Source organism: Aquarana catesbeiana, linkage group LG05 (genome assembly GCF_042186555.1).
Source record: "Aquarana catesbeiana isolate 2022-GZ linkage group LG05, ASM4218655v1, whole genome shotgun sequence".
NCBI lineage: Eukaryota > Metazoa > Chordata > Amphibia > Anura > Ranidae > Aquarana > Aquarana catesbeiana.
In genome coordinates, this window is record NC_133328.1 from 204,463,976 (window position 1) to 204,483,576 (window position 19,601).

Sequence of the window (19,601 nt, forward strand, 5' to 3'; positions counted from 1 at the left end):
GAAAATTTATCTTCCTAGGGGTAGATTTCATCTCACTTCCTGTTGTCTCCTTCTGTTTGCAAGTAGGAGTCATTTGTAAGTTGGATGTTTGAAAGTAGGGGCCTGCCCTATATACTCTGCAGAAATTGGTGCCTTAGGTGTTGGTGTTGCCACAACACTGTAAGCCCTCACAGTTACTCTTGATGGGCGCAGGAATGGGACCTGCTGTGAAATATTAGATCAAGAATTGTAATTACATGCCATTGTTGAACAGTGGTAGAAAAATTGTGCCTTTGGTGGTGGTGGTGCTGGTGCCACAACACTGTAAGTCCTCACAGTTACTCTTGGTGGGCACTGGAACAGGTCCTGCTGTAAAATATTATATCAAGAATTGTAATTACATGCACCTGTTGAACAGGGGCAGAAAAATTGGGCCTTTGGTGGTGGTGTTGCCACAACACTGTAAGCCCTCACAGTTACTCTTGGTGGGTGCAGGAATAGGCCCTGCTGTGAAATATTAGATCAAGTATTGTAATTACATGTCCCTGTTGAACAGGGGCAGAAGAATTGGGCCTTAGGCACTGGTGCCACAACACTGCAACCCCTCACAGATGCTAAAGTTGGAGCGCAGTAATGAGCCCTGCTGCGAAGTATTGCATCAATCATTGCAATTACACGCCCTTGTTAAACAGGGGCAGAAAAATTGGGCCTTAGCCACTGCTGTCACAACACTGCAACCCCTCACAGATACTCTAGTTGGAGCGCAGGGATGAGCCCTGCTACAAAGTATTGCATCAAAAATTATAATTACATGCCCCTGTTAAACAGGGGCTAAAAAATTGGGCCTTGGGCACTGGTGCTGGTGCCACAACAATACAACCCCTCACAGATACTCTAGTTGGAGCGCAGGAATGAGCCCTGCTGCAAAGTATTGCATCAAACATTGTAATTACACGCCCCTGTTAAACAGGGGCAGAAAAATTGGGCCTTAGCCACTGCTGCCACAACACTGCAACCCCTCACAGATACTCTAGTTGGAGCGCAGGAATGAGCCCTGCTGCAAAGTATTGCATCAAAAATTGTAATTACATGCCCCTGTTAAACAGGGGCAGAAAAATTGGGCCTTGGCCACTGGTGGCAGTGCCCAGAACCAAAAATGTTCTTACAAGCGATCAGCATGAAAATTGAGGAGGAAGAGGATTGTGACTCAGCATAACAGGATACTCACTCAGCATCAGCATAGGCAGTCTTGAAGGGATCTCACGTTAAAAAAAAAAATCAATCGGTTACATCAGCATCAGGTGCTTGGTAGCTGGTGATCCAAGACTGATTCATTTTTATGAAGGTCAGCCGATCGACCGATTCAGTGGACAGGCGCACCCTGTGATCGGTTACAAAGCCTCCAGCAGCACTGAATTCCGAAAGAACGCTGGATGCAGGACAGGCCAGTAGCTCAATTGCATACTGTGCAAGCTCTGGCCAAGACCCAGTAACCCAAAGGATTTTCAGTGGGAAAGGTGTCCAAGTCTGATCTTGTCCCTAGGTAATCCTGCACCATGTGAATCAGACGCTGGCGATGGTTGCTGGAACCGATCAGACCTTGGGGCTGCGGACTAAAAAATTGTCTGAACGCATCGGTCAGACGGCCACCTTCTCCACCGCTCCTTCTGTGATTGACTGAAGCTTCAGCAACACGTTGTCCAGGAGGACCAGGAAATTGTAACCTCCCAGACTCTGGAAACGCGTTGCACAAACCTTTCTGCAAGGCCTCTCGAAGATGTTTCATCCTCTGCTCCCTCTGCGATGGCAAGATAAGGTCCACAACCTTACCCTTGTAATGTGGATCAAGGAGGGTTGCCAGCCAGTAATCATCCCTCCCCTTGATACCACGAATACGTGGATTCTTCCACAGGCTTTGCAGGATCAGGGAGGCCATGCAGCGTAGGTTTGCTGAGGCATTAGTTCCGGAGTCCTCTGGGTCACTAAGGACGACATGATCCGCAGCCACCTCCTCCCAGCCACGTACATGTCCATGGCTTTCTTCGGACTGTAAATGATCCCTTGAAGACTGCTGCTGACTGCCAGGCTCCACCTCCATGCTGACACAATCCTCCTCCTCCTCCTCGTCCTCTTCCTGTGTGATCGGCGGGCACGCAGGAACACTGTCTGGATAAAGGGGGTCTTGAGAGGTAAGAAGTCCTCCTCTTCCTCTCTCTGTTCTGCCTCAAGTGCCCTGTCCATTATTCCATGCAGCGTGTGCTCCAACAGGTGGAGAAGAGGGACAGTGTCACTGATGCATGCACTGCTCACCATCCTTGTGGCCTCCTCAAATGGTGACAGGACAGTGCATGCATCCCTGATCATAGCCCACTGGCGTGGGGAAAAAAAAAAGGTCAGCCAGCCAAGCACTGGCATTATAAGACCTGCGGAAATGCACACAGACTTTCCTGGCCTGCCTCAGGACATCCTGTAAGCCCGGTATCTGCCTAAGAACCGCTGCACCACCAAGTTAAGGACGTGAGCCAAACAGGGCACATGGGTCAGTTGTCCCTGTTGGAGGGCGGAGAGGAGGTTGGTGCCATTGTCGCAAACTACCATACCTACCTTAAGCTGGCATGGCATCAACCACCTCTGAACCTGCCCCTGCAGAGCTGACAGAATCTCTGCCCCAGTGTGGCTCCTGTCCCCCAAGCACACCAGCTCAAGCACCACATGGCATCTTTTTGCCTGCATGCTTGTGTAGCCCCTTGAACGCCTACGGAGCACCGCTGGTTCCGGGGACAAATCAGCACAGGAAGAGGTCATGGAGGAAGAAGAAGAGGAGGGGGTGGAGGAGAGAGGTGTGGCAGAATCACCACTAGTAGAATTTTGGAGGCGTGGTGGCGGAACAACCTCCAACACTACTGCACCTTGTCCTGCATCCTTCCCAGCTGCCAGAAGAGTCACTCAGTGCGTGGTGAATGATAGGTAACGTCCCTGTCCATGCCTGCTGGACCATGAGTCAGCGGTAATAAGTACCTTACCGCTGACCGCCCTGTCCAGCGAGGCCAAGACATTGCCTTCCATATGCCGGTAGAGAGCCAGAATCGCCTTCCGTGAGAAAAAGTGGTGTTTGGGAACCTGCCACTGAGGAAACGCACATTCCACAAACTCACGAAAGGGGGCAGAGAATACCAACTGAAAAGGCAGCAGTTGTAGTGCTAGCAATTTAGCCAAGCTAGCATTCAACCGCTGGGCATGTGGATGGCTGGAAGCGAATTCTTTTGGCGGTGCAGCAGCTGGGGCAGGAAAATTTGCCTGGTACAATTTGACGTTGTTGTACCGATAGCAGATTGCCCGCAAGTACTTGGCTGTGACACACCTAATTCTACACCTTCATTCCTCTCAGTGCAGGCTTCAGAGAGGACTGAAGGTATAGTGGGGTTGGAGATCCCAGCTGATGAGGAGCAAGGAGAGTTTTGCTTTGCTCTTTGGTGTGGGTCTTTTAGGTATGCTTGCCAACGAACTGCATGGCAGGTCGACATATGTCTGGTCAAGCATGTGGTGCCCAAGCGGATGATGTTTTGGCCACGCAAGATATGCTTGAGACATATGTTGCAAATAGCAGCGGTGGGATCTGATGCACTCCTCTCAAAAAAGGCCCACACCAAAGAACTTTTGGAATAACAGGCAAAGACAGCAGCGCCCTGCAAATGCAGAGCTCTGCGGTGTAATGCAGTCGGTGTGCTGCCCTTAAGCTGGCCCCTGGAGGGTATCCTGCCTCGTTAGAGATGTGCCTCCTCCTCCTCTCTCCTATCAGGCACCCACGTGGAGTCAGTGACCTCATCATCCCCTCCCTCCTCATCACTGGAGCAAAGCTGGCAGTATGTTGCAGCTGGGGGAACATGACTGCCAGATTGCTGTCCTTCTTGGGCACCCCCTCTCTCTGGGCTCACGTTACTGCCTTCCTCTAGCTCGGTACCATCATCGGAGCCTTCAAAACGCTGGGCATCCTCCTGGAGCATGTACCCAACACTGTGGTCAAACAGTTCGGGGGACTCCTCAGGAGGACAGGGTGGGGCTAGGGAAGGAGTGACTGATGCCATTGAGCCGAGGGAAGAGGCTGCGTTGGCAGCTGCTTTGCCAGACAAAGTACCATGAGCCTGGGTGAGAGAGGATAAGGAAGATGAGGATGGCTTGGTCATCCACTCTACCAAGTCTTCCACATGTTGCGGCTAAACACGGCCAGCTGCCGAAAAAAAGGACAAGCATGTCTGACGGCCACGTGCTCATGAGGATGCACCGTCTCCATGACCAGCACTGTTGCCTCAAGACACAGAGCCTGCTTGCCCTCTTTTATTGGCTTGTGACTGTCTGCCTCTCCTTGTTGGCCTTCCAGACAATACTAATGGCCTGCAGGGAGATGTAGCTGCACAAAGCTGGGATGTATATATATACTGATACTGCAGCTAGCAGAATCAACTGCCTGTGGTACTAATAGATCAGAAGAACACCACCAATTCTCTTCAGGTAGCTTTAGGTGCTCACTGTGCAGAGGACATAGTACACTAACTGTAAATACTGTAGCTGCCTGCCTGTGGTATTAATAGAAGCAGAACAACAGCATTTGTCTTCAGGTAGCTTTAGGTGCACACTGTGCAGGGGACGCAGTACACTAACTGTAAATACTGCAGCTGCCTGCCTGTGGTACTAATAGGAGCAGAACAACAGCAATTGTCTTCAGGTAGCTTTAGGTGCACACTGTGCAGAGGACGCACTACACTAACTTGTAAATACTACAGCTGCCTGCGGTACTAATAGGATCAGAAGAACACCACCAATTTTCTTCAGGTAGCTTTAGGTGCACACTGTGCAGAGGACGCACTACACTAACTGTAAATACTGTAGCTAATAGGACTAATAGGATCAGAAGAACACCACCAATTTTCTTTAGGTAGCTGTAAATACTGTAAAAACACCTGCCTGCCTGTCAGTAGGAAGAGAATAACAGGAACGGATCTAGCTAAACTGAATGCAGTGTGTATATATATATATATATATATATATATATATATATATATAGTGCTCATAAATTAAAATAAATTAAATTAAAGTAGCCCCCTGTAAACATACTGTATACCTGTGTAAACACTAATCAATCAGTGCAAATTTCTATTAAAACACACAATAAAATAGAAATATAAGTGATACGTCAAACCATCAATTATAAATAGAGATTAACACCCGCATGTATACTGGGGTAATCAACGGTGCTGAGCATATGTGCAATACGTGCCACAAAAAAGTGTTGATGCAATAAAAAAGTGAAAAAGCCCTCAATGCTCCAAAAAATAATTTTTTTTAAAAAGGAAATGTTTTTATATATATTTGTGTGTCATAAAAGTTCCAAACAGTCTGGTGACTCTTGTGCTCCGAGAAAGATCGGTGACTTCTGTGCTCCCCCTATGGCTCCCCACTCACCGGCTCCTTATACCCCTGCAGGGGTGACAGGCAATATGGGATATCATAGGCAGTCTTCACAGATGGTTTCCTGTAGTCGCTGTAGCAATGGCTCTTGTTTCCCTTGTTACCGCTACCCCAGGACATCCGGATCAGTCATTTGTGTACCACAGCCTCCGCCACTACATCCAAGAAGGTGATCACCAGAGATCAGTCCTCATAAGAATAGATACCACTCCATAGTGTAGTATGTTAATTAAAAATGCTTTATTTAAAACAAGTACTTCCCATAAGGAATAAAGCTAAAACCAACACTACACCATGTGTGTAAATGATATCCAGGAAGAGCCGTCTCGCAGCGTGCGGTCCAGCTGCGTTCCAAGCTCCCTGGCTCTGTAACCAGAAGTGACGTGCTCACAGAGCACAAGAGTCACCAGACTGTTTGGAACTTTTCTGACACACAAATATATATAAAAACATTTCCTTTTTAAAAAAAATAATTTTTTGGAGCATTGAGGGCTCTTTCACTTTTTTATTGCATCAACACTTTTTTGTGGCACGTATTGCACATATGCTCAGCACCGTCGATTACCCCAGTATACATGCGGGTGTTATGTTCTATTTATAATTGATGGTTTGACGTATCACTTATATTTTTATTTTACTGTGTGTTTTAATAGAAATTTGCACTGATTGATTAGTGTTTACACAGGTATATGTTTACAGGGGGCTGCTTTAATTTAATTTATTTTAATTTATGAGCACATCCTCACAGTGGTTCTGCTAGCACTGCTGTTGCACATACAGTTTACATACCCCCAAATAGGAGCGTCATTCACCCCATACTTTATCTATTTATACACATTAGCCCCCCCCCGTGGGTCTATTAGGGGAGGTTGCATACCTTTATCTCTTTTCTCCAGTCCTAAGCGCGGAGTTTCTGTGTGTTCTTTGTGTGTTAATGAGGTCAGCTGTTGAATTACTTCCTGAATCTTAACAGTTTTCCTAGGCCCAAAGGGCGAGTAGCAGGAAGTAATATGCCCTGTACACACGGTCAGATTTTCCGACAGAAAATGTGTGATAGGACCTTGTTGTCGGAAATTCCGACCGTGTGTGGGCTCCAGTACACATTTTCCATCGGAATTTCGGACACACAAAGTTTGAGAGCTTGCTATAAAATTTTCTGACAACAAAATCCATTGTCGGAAATTCCGATCGTGTGTACACAAACCCAACGCACAAAGTGCCACGCATGCTCAGAATAAATTAAGAGATGAAAGCTATTGGCTACTGCCCCGTTTATAGTCCCGGCGTACGTGTTTTACGTCACCGCGTTCAGAACGTTCGGATTTTCCGACAACTTTGTGTGACCGTGTGTATGCAAAACAAGTTTGAGCCAACATCCGTTGGGAAAAATCCATGGATTTTGTTGTCGGAATGTCCGATCAATGTCCGACCGTGTGTACAGGGCAATAGAGTAGTTTTCTATAGAAGACTGGCGGCTGCGGTAAGTCCTGTCCTAGAATATAAGGAATGCTTTTTCTTTTCTGCAACAAGGTACATTCATGGTATATTGATACTTTGGGAAGCTGGAATAAAAAAAAGTGAACTTAGCCATTAAGCCACACTAACAGGCCCTCTCCCCACTGAACAATATTTTAAAAGCAGGTTTTTGGGTTTTTTCATTGGTAAATGCTTGCTTGGCCTTGATAAAGGCAAGACAAAATATTACAAAACTTGCCTTCCATAGACTTTAGAAGGGTTCTCTTCTATGTTTGGGGTTTGCAGATTTCATGCTGGGTTTGGTAAACATGCAACAAGCAGAAATTTGCTTAGTTCACTCATCACTATGAAACACCCATTGCCACAACACCAGTTGTGATGATCATGAACAATGCAGTCATTTAAAGGAAGGTTTAGTGTAGTACATTCTTATAGTGTTTTATACATTAGACCAGAAAGAGAAAAACCAGAGGAGGGGAATTGGGTTCCAAAAGAGGGACAGTCCCTCTAAATGGGAAACAGTCGAGAACTGTACAAATGTGGAAGGCATTTTTATAGACACATTCTAAAGTACTAGATACTGTAATACAGCACCAATTTAACAACAGTGCAAGTTAAACTCATACATTGTTAATATATTCTCAAATGAACATTATGTTAGCAGGGGCTGGGGTAACATCAGATTAAGAGGATTCTCTGCTCAAAGCTACTGCTCCCTGCTACTGCACCACTTGAACTCTAGGTGCATGAAGCAAGCTGAGCCGTCTGTGCTTTCTAAGTTGGAGTAAAAGAAAGGCTGACACACATTGGATAGATCATAATCGTCCATGTTTACGGTCGAAACTGTCCATAGACATGGAAATGGCAGACCCTACCCTAAGACCGCCCCTCTGACACATTTCATCCAATCAGGACTAATCTCTATGATTAAACCTTTATTTGGTGAAGCGCGTTAGAGGGGCAATCCTAGAGCGAGACTGCCATTGCCCAGTCTGTGGACAGTTTTTACAATAAACGTTGACACTTGTGATCTATTCAGTGTGTGGCAGCCTTTTCTTCTACTCCGAGCAGGAGCTGGGGGTTTAGTCCTACTTTCCTAGATGACCTACTTGCCTCCTCCACTAAAAACTTGGGCAGAAATACAGAAAAAACTGATTTGCTCCCAAAGCCATGGATTTCATCACTTCATAACGACATTGACATACTTCTCTGTATGATGCTGCATTATTTTTTCTTTAAATGTGATCAACTATATACCTGGTGAGTAGGAACATGTTTGATGACATCCTCTTAGAAGAGGGTAGTGCTGAAGTAATAGACTACAAAGGCTCCTATTTATTGACAACTGGTGCTGAATGATATGCAGCCTAGTGTCTCTTTTTGGCCTCAGAGGTAGCTACAACCACCATACACCAATGGCAGATGTGCCCGTGCTAGTGGTCAGGATGTTTTAGAACCCACCTACAGCACTCAATGAGAGATACAACACCCAACATACTGTAGAACTGCAAACTCATGTCTTAAACAAAGAAATTAGTTATATGTCATGTATATTATACCTTTGTATACAGTATAAAGACTATACTGAGGAAGAACTAGTTTGGAGGCTGCCACTACTGACCTCCCCTTCTAAAAATACTGATTCCCTGAATGTCATGCTGACCCAATGACTTCAGTACTGTCTTGACACAATTACGCACATTAGGTGTTCTGTCTTTACAGATCAGTATGCTTGTTCTAGGCCAGTGGCTCTCAAAGCATTGAATTTTAAAGACAGCCAGGCAGAAAATCATGTACCGTAAAAATTCAGTACAGGTTTCCTTAAATAGCAGATAACTAATGTATTGCCTGTGGGGTCAACTTATAATTGTATTTTTGTATGCTATTAAAAAAGAAGGGCATTAAGTGAAATTAACACTTTCTATTTGTTTTTGGTAATAATATTGGGCTGGTCCTTTATGAAATGTGTAAAATAAAATATGGTCAACAAGAACCATTTAGGTTTTGCAATTACTCACAAATATATGATGGCTTGTTCTGGACCAATTGACCCTGATTTTCTTGGAAAGGGATTGTAAGCACCAAATGTATGTGTTCTAAATTAGTACATTTAGAAAAGATAAATATTAGACAATAAAAGATAGTAAATTAGAGATGAGTAGTTTAACATAACTGACACAACAGGCCTTGTGATGATAATCAATCTATAAACATTTGTCCTCATATGACTGTTCTCTACTGTCATCTACATTTCTAATAAAACCTACCTCTTGCAGGGTATTAGGCTTTTTCTGTCTTCCAGAATCCGAATTCTCTGTTGTTTGGCATCATAAGTGACATTTGCCCTAGTGTTTGTACCAGTGTTGTGGTCGTACACTACTATCCTGCCTTCCCATTGCAAAGGTGCTTCACATGGGGTCACTGGATCCAATGATGATATAAACCTAGCATTTACGGAGCTGGTCACGGTGATTAGTAAAAGGCCTACAATTATGAAGCAGCATAAACCTTGCACTTGTCCTGTCTCCATCATCTGTGTTTCCAGCCAGCAGTGTTTACCCTTCCCCCTCCCTTCTCTCTTCTGTGCTGACTATCTGCAAAGGGAGGAGCAGTCAGTAAATGCAGTGATGTAATGCACTCAGATCACAAGATAGAGGAGCATAGAGCATTCATTGTAATTTATATACACAATTACTATAAGAAATTATAGGTCATATTTCAATATCCTACACACACTTACTGGAGCAATGTAGTCATACATTGGGCTTCTTAGAGCAGAATAAATGTAAAACATGTACAGACACACTTTTAATCAGCTTAAATGCTTTGCTCAGCCATCTGAAATAAAGGTGAGCTTGGCTTCAAAGGGAGCTGTTAGTCCTGGGCCAGTCAGCTACTGGTGGGGGATCAGCTGCAGCTACACAAAGGTACAGGGATGCTCATTATAATATTTTTCAAATATGGCCACATAGCCATATTAGGTCAATGGTCCTTTGTACACGTGAAGCTGGGGGGAACCCCCCTCCCACAGCTGATTGTCACGACACTGACAGCTTCCTTCTGGATTGAGATGAACATTAGTTCCAATCAGACCCAAGCTCCTCCCTAGCCTGAAAAGTTTCTGGAGATGTAGCTTACACAGCATTGTGAACTATCTGTGTTAGGCAGGCCACAGGTTATGCAGTTTTCTTTCCTTCCACCACAGGTGAAAGGAAAGAAAATTGCTCAATTCCACCATCAACACAGTCAGTGTTGATGGGGGAATCCCTCCTGTAGCTCTATTGAGTTTTGCTGGCAGGGAGCAGGGGATGCCTTCCCTGCCGGCAGAACACAATGATTAGTGTTGCCGGCTATAGCTCCAAGCACTATATACAGTATATATAGCTCCTGGCTATAGATCGACTTGTGTACAACCAGGGTGCCCATACATGGATTGAAATCCGTCTGGTACCTGCTGAAATTTTGGACTCATGTATGGCTGGCTTTATAGCACTGGGCCAAATGGCTCCTTCAGACATGCTCCTTCATACCAAAATTACTAAATAATTCATTTGGCTCCCGGTACTGAACACAGTTGTGAGGGAATGAAGTAGAGGTAGGCATACCCCATGAGCTCTGAGGGCGGAGTGAAACACATTGGGGGCATGGCCTGGCAGGGATCCAGGCTGAGACTGCCATTCACTGTCACACAGCAGGCTTTGACTTGATGTGCAGCTCCCGGGACACCTATCACTTTCTGCCTATTTTGCATTTTTGGGAGCGATTTTCCAGCAGAAAAAATTATGAATGGTTCTAACTGCTGCTAAAATGCTGCTAAAAGCTGGCACTGAAACGCTATGATGAGCGTTTTTCAGCCAGTGTTTTTCTGGCATATTTTTAGCTTATAGTGTGCATGAAGCCTAAGGGTTCTCTTTTTCCTCAGTCAGGAGTTTTCCTGGGAACTGGGCCTTGGGCCATGAGGAATCCTTGTTGGCATTCTGCCTAATACAGGTAGTGTTTATATTCATACATTGTTGCAATCTGAGGTGGCTTCAGCATCCTATGAGAACAAAAGATTTGTTGCTCCCATATGCGGGACCACTAAGGATAACTGGTTCCATGCCATGGCTATTGGGATACTTCGAGCATGCTCAGAAGCTACAGCTTTGCTCAGCGTTTAGGACATCTTTGTCACTCTCTCTAGTAGAACTAGTGGCACAGAGATATCATCCAGAATAATGGCTGGATGGGTCATTCCAGCTAGCCAACAGGCTCATAGAGCTTAAGTTTGATTCTTACGAAAGCAGTGACAATGCACTCAACCAGGAGTGTGTAGACTTTGTGGGCTCCCTGTGAAATTGCACCAAGAATATTTGTAGGGGGTAACATGTCTTCCATTAAGGTTGTCCTGGCTCATTTTGTGGTGTAGCTAACTTCTTAATACTGTTAATATCTATCCATAAGGTTTCTGTTGGCTAAGTGCTATGTATGAAACCCTACTTTTTTCGACATCCCACCCTTGTTTTTTTGGGCTAGTTAGGTCCAAAACATGTGCTGCCATGAAGTCTGTCCAGAAAACGGAAAATGTCCTATCAAATACTTATACTGATGGACTCCATGGCAGCAGGAGTTCCATCCCAGTGTCAAGAGTAGGCTAGTTACAGAACAGGGCCTCTGGCTCAGCCTGACAATTTATGGGAGTGGGGTCCTATGGGGTAGGAGCGAGGGTGGAGCTACCCAAAGGTATGCTGCCATGGAGTCCATCAGGAAAGGAAAATTATAGTAAGTATTTTATAGGAAATGTTCAGGATGTGTAAGGATGGTGCAATAGAAGTGGCTGGGTAACAGAGCAGCTACAGTGGTGGTAAAGTGATAATGATGGCTTTGGATGATGCAGATACTGATTGTGTTGCTTAATGGAAATTTTAAAATAATGACAATAATGGTAATTGTAGTATATCAATTTTATGACATGAGTAATAGGTAGCAGATAGTAATTGTTTATTCACATATCTCATATTTTGATAGTATTGATACTTTCACGCATCATTCTTGTGTGTGTTTTAAATGACAATGCCACCAGCCACACTAAATACAGTCTAAGAAAAAAATTGAATGGTGAACAGGAGAACACTAGAATTGGATCTCCTCTAGTTTGCAGAAGTCATTGATTATGGTCACAAAGACAGTTGATTTAAGCTGTGACCATCCTGTCCAACTACTATAAAGCTTTTTAAAGCATTGATAGCCTGCTGGAGAAGTTCACAGACTGGATCATACCAAGACACGACAGTATATAACATAAATATACATAAAAAAAGGATACCTTAACCACTTCAATACCCAGCCATAGTCAAATGACGCCCACAGATGGGATCTCCCATCCTGGGTGGGCATCATATGACATCCTCAGCTTTCCGCCGCTACTGCGGGCCCCCGGGGGCCCGCAGAGTGGTGATCAGGGATCTGACGTGTTCCTCGGGACACAGCCATTCCCCGATGGGGGTACTGGAGCGGCGGGCAGCAGAGCTTCCAGAGCAGCGTGACCGGCTGTCATTGGTCACTAGGCAGAGCTGCTTGTAGCGGCGTGCACGGCGCCCGTGCGCCCCCGGGGGTGGGCAGAGCAGCGATCAGGGCTGAGGCTTTTCCCTTGGATACAGCCCAGCCCTGATCAGTGTAAAAGGCCAATGAAATTGCCTCTCTAGTGACCGGCTGTGTCCAATGACAGCCGGTCACTAAATGTAAACAAACACTGTGTGTAACTGCTGTTGCTGGGTTCTCCTCTTCACACACCGATCCAGTGTGAGGAGGAGATCAGCTAACAGTGAGTTACATATTACATTACTATATATGAACTACTGTGCCCAGATTGCCCCTAAATAAGGAGGACCTGTCATCTAGTACCTGTCATCAGGAGTACCTGTCATCTAGTACCTGTCCATCAGGAGTACCTGTCCATCAGGAGTACCCGCCACCTAACCAGAGTACTCACCACTTCACCAGAGTACCTGCTACCAGAGTACTTGCCACCTCACCAGAGTACCCGCCACCAGACCAGAGTACCTGCCACCAGAGTACCTGCCACCAGAGTACCCACCACCAGAGTACCCGCCACCTCACCACCTGCCACCAGAGTACCTGCCACCTCACCACTTGCCACCAGAGTACCCGCCACCAGAGTACCTGCCACCTCACCAGAGTACCCGCCACCTCACCAGAGTACCTGCCACCAGAGTACCTGCCACCTCACCAGAGTACCTGCCATCAGACCAGAGTACCTGCCACCAGAGTACCTGTCACCAGAGTACCTGCCACCAGAGTACCTGCCACAAGAGTACCCTCCACCGGAGTACCCGCCAGCAGGGTACCCGCCACCTCACCACCTGCCACCAGAGTACCTGCCACCTCACCACTTGCCACCAGAGTACCTGCCACCAGAGTACCTGCCACCAGAGTACCCACCACCAGAGTACCCACCACCTGCCACCAGAGTAACTGCCACCAGAGTCCCCGCCACCAGAGTACCTGCCACCTCACCAGAATACCCACCACCTCACCACCTGCCACCAGAGTACCTGCCACCAGAGTACCTACAGCCACTATGTCCAGAAAGGTTTACACCCCAGAAGAGGGATACCAAATACTCAGTCTGACCGATGAGAGCAACGAGGAGCTCTCACCGCTCAGTTCTGATATCGATTCTGGTTCGGAATATGAGCCCCCGAAGGCAGCACATCATGATCCGAATCAGGGGAGGAAGCAGTCCGTCCAAAAAGAAGATGGTCTGAACACCAGGCAGCTACCAGCAGTGCCAACGGCGGTAGACCCCAGGAGGGGAGCCCCAGTACAAGCGCTGCTAGACCCCAGGAGGAAAGGCCCAGTACAAGTGCACGCCAAAGAATTAGGGCCTAAACCCAGCTTCCAGATGCCTTGGCAAACCCATTGTGGCTGCCTTCTACCACAGGGTCAGCCACGATCCCCCCTTTTACAGCACAGCCAGGTGTGCAGGTCAACACTGCAGGTTTTTCCCAAATGAATTTTTAAAATGTATTTTTCCCTGACAAATTAATTCAAGGCATCGTGGACCAAACCAACCTTTTTGCCCAACAATTCATTACAACCAACCCCAGCTCCAGCTATGCCCGCCCTTTTTAATGAAGACCCCTAACAGTGGTAGAGCTTAAATTGTTTTTAGGCCTAACGCTCAACATGGGGCTTACAAAAAAAATGAAATACATAAGTATTGGTCGACCAAACCCATCCACCATATGCCAATTTTTTCATCGGCCATGTCCAGGTCCCTATACGAAATTATAATGCGCTTTCTGCATTTCAGTGACAACTCACAGTGCCCCCCCTGAAAACTTTGATAAACTGTATAAAATTCGCCCCCTAATTATTATTTTTTTTTAAGAAGTTTGCCGAACTTTATGTCCCTGACAAAAACATATCTGTGGACGAATCCCTGGTGCATTTCACAGGCTGGCTGGGAATCAAGCAATATATCCCCAGTAAGAGGGCGAGGTACAGCTTGAGGTTCAACAAGCTCTGTGGAAGCACCACCGGTTATGTGCACTCATTCCGCGTGTACAAAGGCAAAGATTCCCAGATCCAGCCCCCTGAGTGTCCATCGTACATGGGAATAAGTGGAAAAATAGTTTGGGAGTTGGCATTCTCTCCACTCCTCCAAAAGGGTATCATATTTACATGGACAACTATTACACCAGTTTGCCCCTTCTCCACCACCTGTACCTAAAAAAACTTTGGCCTGTGGTACAACAAGGAAAAACAAGGAAAAACTGAAAGGGCTTCCCACAGCGTCTTGTCACCACAACCATTCAAAGGGGGGAATCGGCAAGCTTGAGGAACGAGGAAGTGTTGGCTGTGAAGTGGAGGGATAGAAAAGACGTATACATGATGTTCACCATCCACGATGACACCTCGGTGGAACTTTGCAGAAGAGGCAGTCCCGTTCGCAAGCCTTCCTGTATCAACGAGTACAATAAATAATAAATTTGAAAGCTGCGGAACCCCATTAAAGTCTATGGGTCACTAACATGAAAAACCAAAAGTGCTAGTTTTAAAGGCTCATATGCAAGTTATTGTCATAAAAAGTGTTTGGGGACCTGGGTCCTGCCCCAGGGGACATGTATCAATGCAAAAAAAAGTTTTAAAAACGTCTGTTTTTTCAGAAGCAGTGATTTTAATAATGCTTAAAGTGAAACAATAAAAATGAAATATTCCTTTAGATATCATGCCTGGGGGGGTGTCTATAGTATGCCTGTAAAGTGGCGCAGTTTTCCCATGTTTAGAACAGTACCACAGCAAAATTACATTTCTAAAGGTAAAAAGTAATTTAAAACTGATCGCAGCTGTAATGAATTGTCAGGTCTCGGCAATATAGATAAAACTCATTGAAAAAAACAGCATGGGTTCCCCCCCAGTCCATTACCAGGCCCTTTGGGTCTGGTATGAATATTAAGGGGAACCTCGAACCAAAAATGTAAAAAAAAAATGCGTGGGGGTCCCTCCAAAATTCATACCAGGCCCTTAAAGTCTGGTATGGATATTAAGGGGAAACCTGCGCCAAATAAAAAAAAAAAAAGGCATGGGGTCCCCCTCAAAATCCATACTAGACCCTTCATATAAGCCTTTAAAATTAGCACTTTTGATTTTTAATGTTCATGTCCCAAAGACTTTAACGGTATTCGTGTATTTGTCCAAATTTTTTGCCTGTTCGCAAGTTCTGGTGTGAACCGAACCGGGGGGGTGTTTGGCTCATCCTTAAACAGGACTCTATATGGACCAGGACTGCTCTTATAGAATCCTAGATATACTTGCCATCCCCTGTTAACCCCTGGGAAAGGCTGCTTAGAAAAGATTAGTGAGAATCTGCCCTCCTGTTATTTGTACTATTTTTTTGATTATCCAGATTTCTTAACCCCAATCCTGTTCAAGGTATTCAGCAATGATTTCTAAAAAGACATTTCTTAGACCATTCCTGAATTGTTGCTGTGCATGGAACTGTGCTTGTGACTGGCAGCCTCTGTACTAGCAAGGGACACCTGGGTCATATTCAGCAGCCCGGGGGTGAATGCTACAACTATAATTAATAATCACTGGAGAAACACACCGCCTATACAAAATGTACAAATGTGAAAAGTCACCTTCTAATTACATTATGCAGAACCCAAGTGCTCTGCAGCAAAATGTCAGAAAAATAACATTGTTATATTTCGCCCATTTCTTTAGGTAAAAATAGATATCTATCTAAAATATGCAATAATGTATTTTAATTGTTTTTTTGCAAAAAAGCATGTTGTGTTGCTAGAAACATTAGAACCAGGCATAAAAAAATGTCCAGGACTGCACGACTTACACCCAGGTTAACACCCTGAAAACTCATGGTCTAAAGCAGGGGTCTCCAAACTTTCCAAACGAAGGGCCAATTTACTGTCCTCCAGACTTGGGGGGGGGGGGGGGGCTGACTGTAGCCATAGGGATTACAAAATGTTACAGCATCAGTGGGAATAAACAATCCCCCATCATTGGTGTCAGAGGGAGGAATTGCGCCCCATCGTTGGTGTTATTGCGACAAATTTGTGCCCCATCATTTTTGTCATTGGGCCCCATTGTTGGTGTTATTGAGAGGAATTGTGCCCCATCATTGGTGTTATTGGGTCTTATTGTTGGTGTCATTGGGAGAAATTGTGCCTCATAATTGGTGTTATTGGGCCCCATTGTTTGTGTCCTTGGGAGGAACTGTGCTCCATCGTTGATGTCACTGGTACGTATTGAGCCCTTCATTGTTGTCAGTGAATAAAATAGCACCACAAGGCCTAAGGGCCACATAAACGCAAGCAAAGGGCTGCATCTGGCCCCTGGGCCACAGTTTGGAGACCACTGGTCTTAAGGACACTTTAGAATGCAATGAGTTTAAACATACTGTAAAATAACCATAACAAAATGCACAGTTCCAACTTGGCTCCTCTTTAGAGGAATTGTCCTTTTTTTGACAATTACTGTAAGTCCCTCTTTCCTCCTCAGTTGTCCTTCCTTTTAGACAGATATAAACTCTTCTATAAAAATGTATTATTCAACTATTATAAAGTTTTACTTTGCATTAAGCACTTCAGCCCCAGAAGGATTTACTCCCTTCCTGACCAAGCCCTTTTTTGCGATACAGCACTGCTTCGCTTTAACTGACAATTGCGCGGTCGTGCGCTGTTGTACCCAAACTAAATTGACGTTCTTTTTTTACCAAAAATAGAGCTTTCTTTTGGTGGTATTTGATCACCTCTGCAGTTTTTATTTTTTGCGCTAAAAACAAAAAAAATAGTGACAATTTTGAAAAAAAAGTAATATTTTTTACTTTTTGCTATAATAAATATCCCCAAAAATATATATATAAAAAACAAATTTCTACCTCAATTTAGGCCAATATGTATTCTTCTACATATTTTTGGTAAAAAAAATCGCAATAAGCGTATATTGATTGGTTTGCGCAAAAGTTATAGCGTCTACAAAATAGGGAATAGATTTATGGCATTTTTATTATAATTTTTTTTATTAGTAATGGCGGCAATCTGTGATTTTTGTCATGACTGCAACATTGCGGCAGGAAGATTGGACAATTTTGACACTGTTTTGGGACCCTTGGCATTTATACAGCGATCAGTGCTATAAAAATGCACTGATTACTGTGTAAATGTCACCGGCAAGGAAGGGGTTAAACGCTAGGGGGCAATCAAGGGGTTAAGTGTGTTCCCTCAGTGTGTTCTAACTGTAGGGGGAATGTGACAGAGATCACTGCTCCCGATCACTGGGAGTAGTAGATTCCTGTCATGTTGCTAGGCAGAACAGGGAAATGCCTTGTTTACATCTCCCCGTTCTGCCTCTCCGTGCCACAATCGCGGGCCACCAGCGGACATAGAGTCTGCAAGACCCGTGGGCACGCACGCGGCTGCTAGCTGCTGATGACGCAGTGACGTACGGGTACGTCGCTTTGCGCACCCGTGCCACTTTGCTGACGTATATCGGCGTGAGCCAGTCAGCAAGTGGTTAAACCCTTCATCTAGACACTAAATTGTTCCATTTGTTATAGAGTTAGTATAAAAGAAAAATAATGGTATAAAAAGCATTTGCTGATTTAAACAATCCTTTTCTGTGTATTGATTCTTCATGGTCCATAAAATTGTGGTATAGCAGGGGTGTGGGTGTCATACTTTGAGCTATTATGTCATACTTTGAGCTATAAAGTGTCCATCCCCCTATCTCTGAAAAATGAGAGGTTAGAAAAAAAAAAAAAGAGATAACAAATTTTTTAACTACTTCCGGACCGCCCACCGCACATACACTGCGGCAGGGCAGCCTGGCTGCACGAAACAGCGTACCTGTACGTTGTTTGCCCTCCCTGATCTGGGGCATGTGCAGCAATGTCGCAGTCCCACTAAAAATCGCTGATCGCTGCCATTACTAGTAGAAAAAAAAGTCCCTAAATCTATCCCATAGTTTGTGGACTCGATATCTTTTGCACAAACCAATCAATATACGCTAATTGGGATTTGTTTTACCAAAAATATGTAGCAGAATAAAAATTGGCCTAAACTGATGAAGAAATTAGATTTTTTACATATTTTTTTGGATATGTTTTATAGCAGAAAGTAAAAAAATAGGATTTTTATAACAGCTTACCTGTAAAATCCTTTTCTTGGAGTACATCAAGGGACACAGAGCCATAGTAGTTACTATGTGGGTTATATGCCACCTTCAGGTGATAGACGCTGGCACACCCTAAGACAGGAAGTCCACTCCCTATATAACCCCTACTACTACTACTGGGATTACCTCAGTTTTTGTAGCAAAGCAATATACGTGTATTAGAAGAGGGGAGGGACCTCTGTGTCCCGTGATGTACTCCAAGAAAAGGATATTAGAGGTAAGCTGTTATAAAAATCCTATTTTCTTTATCGTACATCACGGGACACAGAGCCATAGTAGTTACTATGTGGGATGTCCCAGAGCAATGCCAACTGAGGGGAGGGAGACACAACAGAATTAGGGCATCATGAGTCTAGAGGACTTATACTGCTGCCTGCAGCACACTACGCCCAAAGGTGATATCCTCATGCCTTTTTACATCCACCTGATAGAATCTGGTAAATGTATGGACTGAAGACCAAGTTGTGGCCGTGCAGATTTGAGCCATTGAATCTTGGTGAAGCACTGCCCACGAAGCACTAACAGTCCTAGTGGAGTGCGCTTTGATTTGAGAGGGTGGAATCCTCCTCTTCAAAACATAAGCTTGAACAATTACTTGCCAAATCAATTTAGAAATAGTAGATTTTGATGCTGCCTGTCCTTTTCTAGGGCCTTCAGGCAACACAAACAAAACATCCGTTTTTCGAATCTGAGCAGTCGCCTTCAAGTAAACTTTAACTGCTCTCACCACATCAAGAGAATGTAGTAATTTCTCTTCCGTAAAACAGGGTTCTGGGAAAAATGAAGGTAGAACAATATCCTGGTTTAGATGAAAACGAAACACTACCTTCAGAGGATTAAGCCGTGTTACCCCCTGAATAAAGCTTTGAACCAAAGAATGTGAAGCAAGTAGTCGTTGAAATAATACCGATAAGGCCAAGACCTTGATAGTACTCAAGGCCAGCTTCATTTCTAACCCCATCTGCAGAAAGTCAAGGATT

At 44.8% G+C, this 19,601-nt stretch overlaps 1 protein-coding gene across 1 annotated transcript in view; it reads right to left on the reverse strand.

Moving 5' to 3' along the window:
* EPDR1 (ependymin related 1) overlaps nucleotides 1–9,541 on the reverse strand; it is a gene marked incomplete in the record, with an annotated part of 80,120 nt that extends 70,579 nt beyond the window's left edge. The window contains 1 exon segment of the mRNA XM_073630496.1: nucleotides 9,189–9,541. Coding sequence (XP_073486597.1) covers nucleotides 9,189–9,454 — 266 coding nt within the window.
* Nucleotides 9,542–19,601: the final 10,060 nt, after the last annotated feature.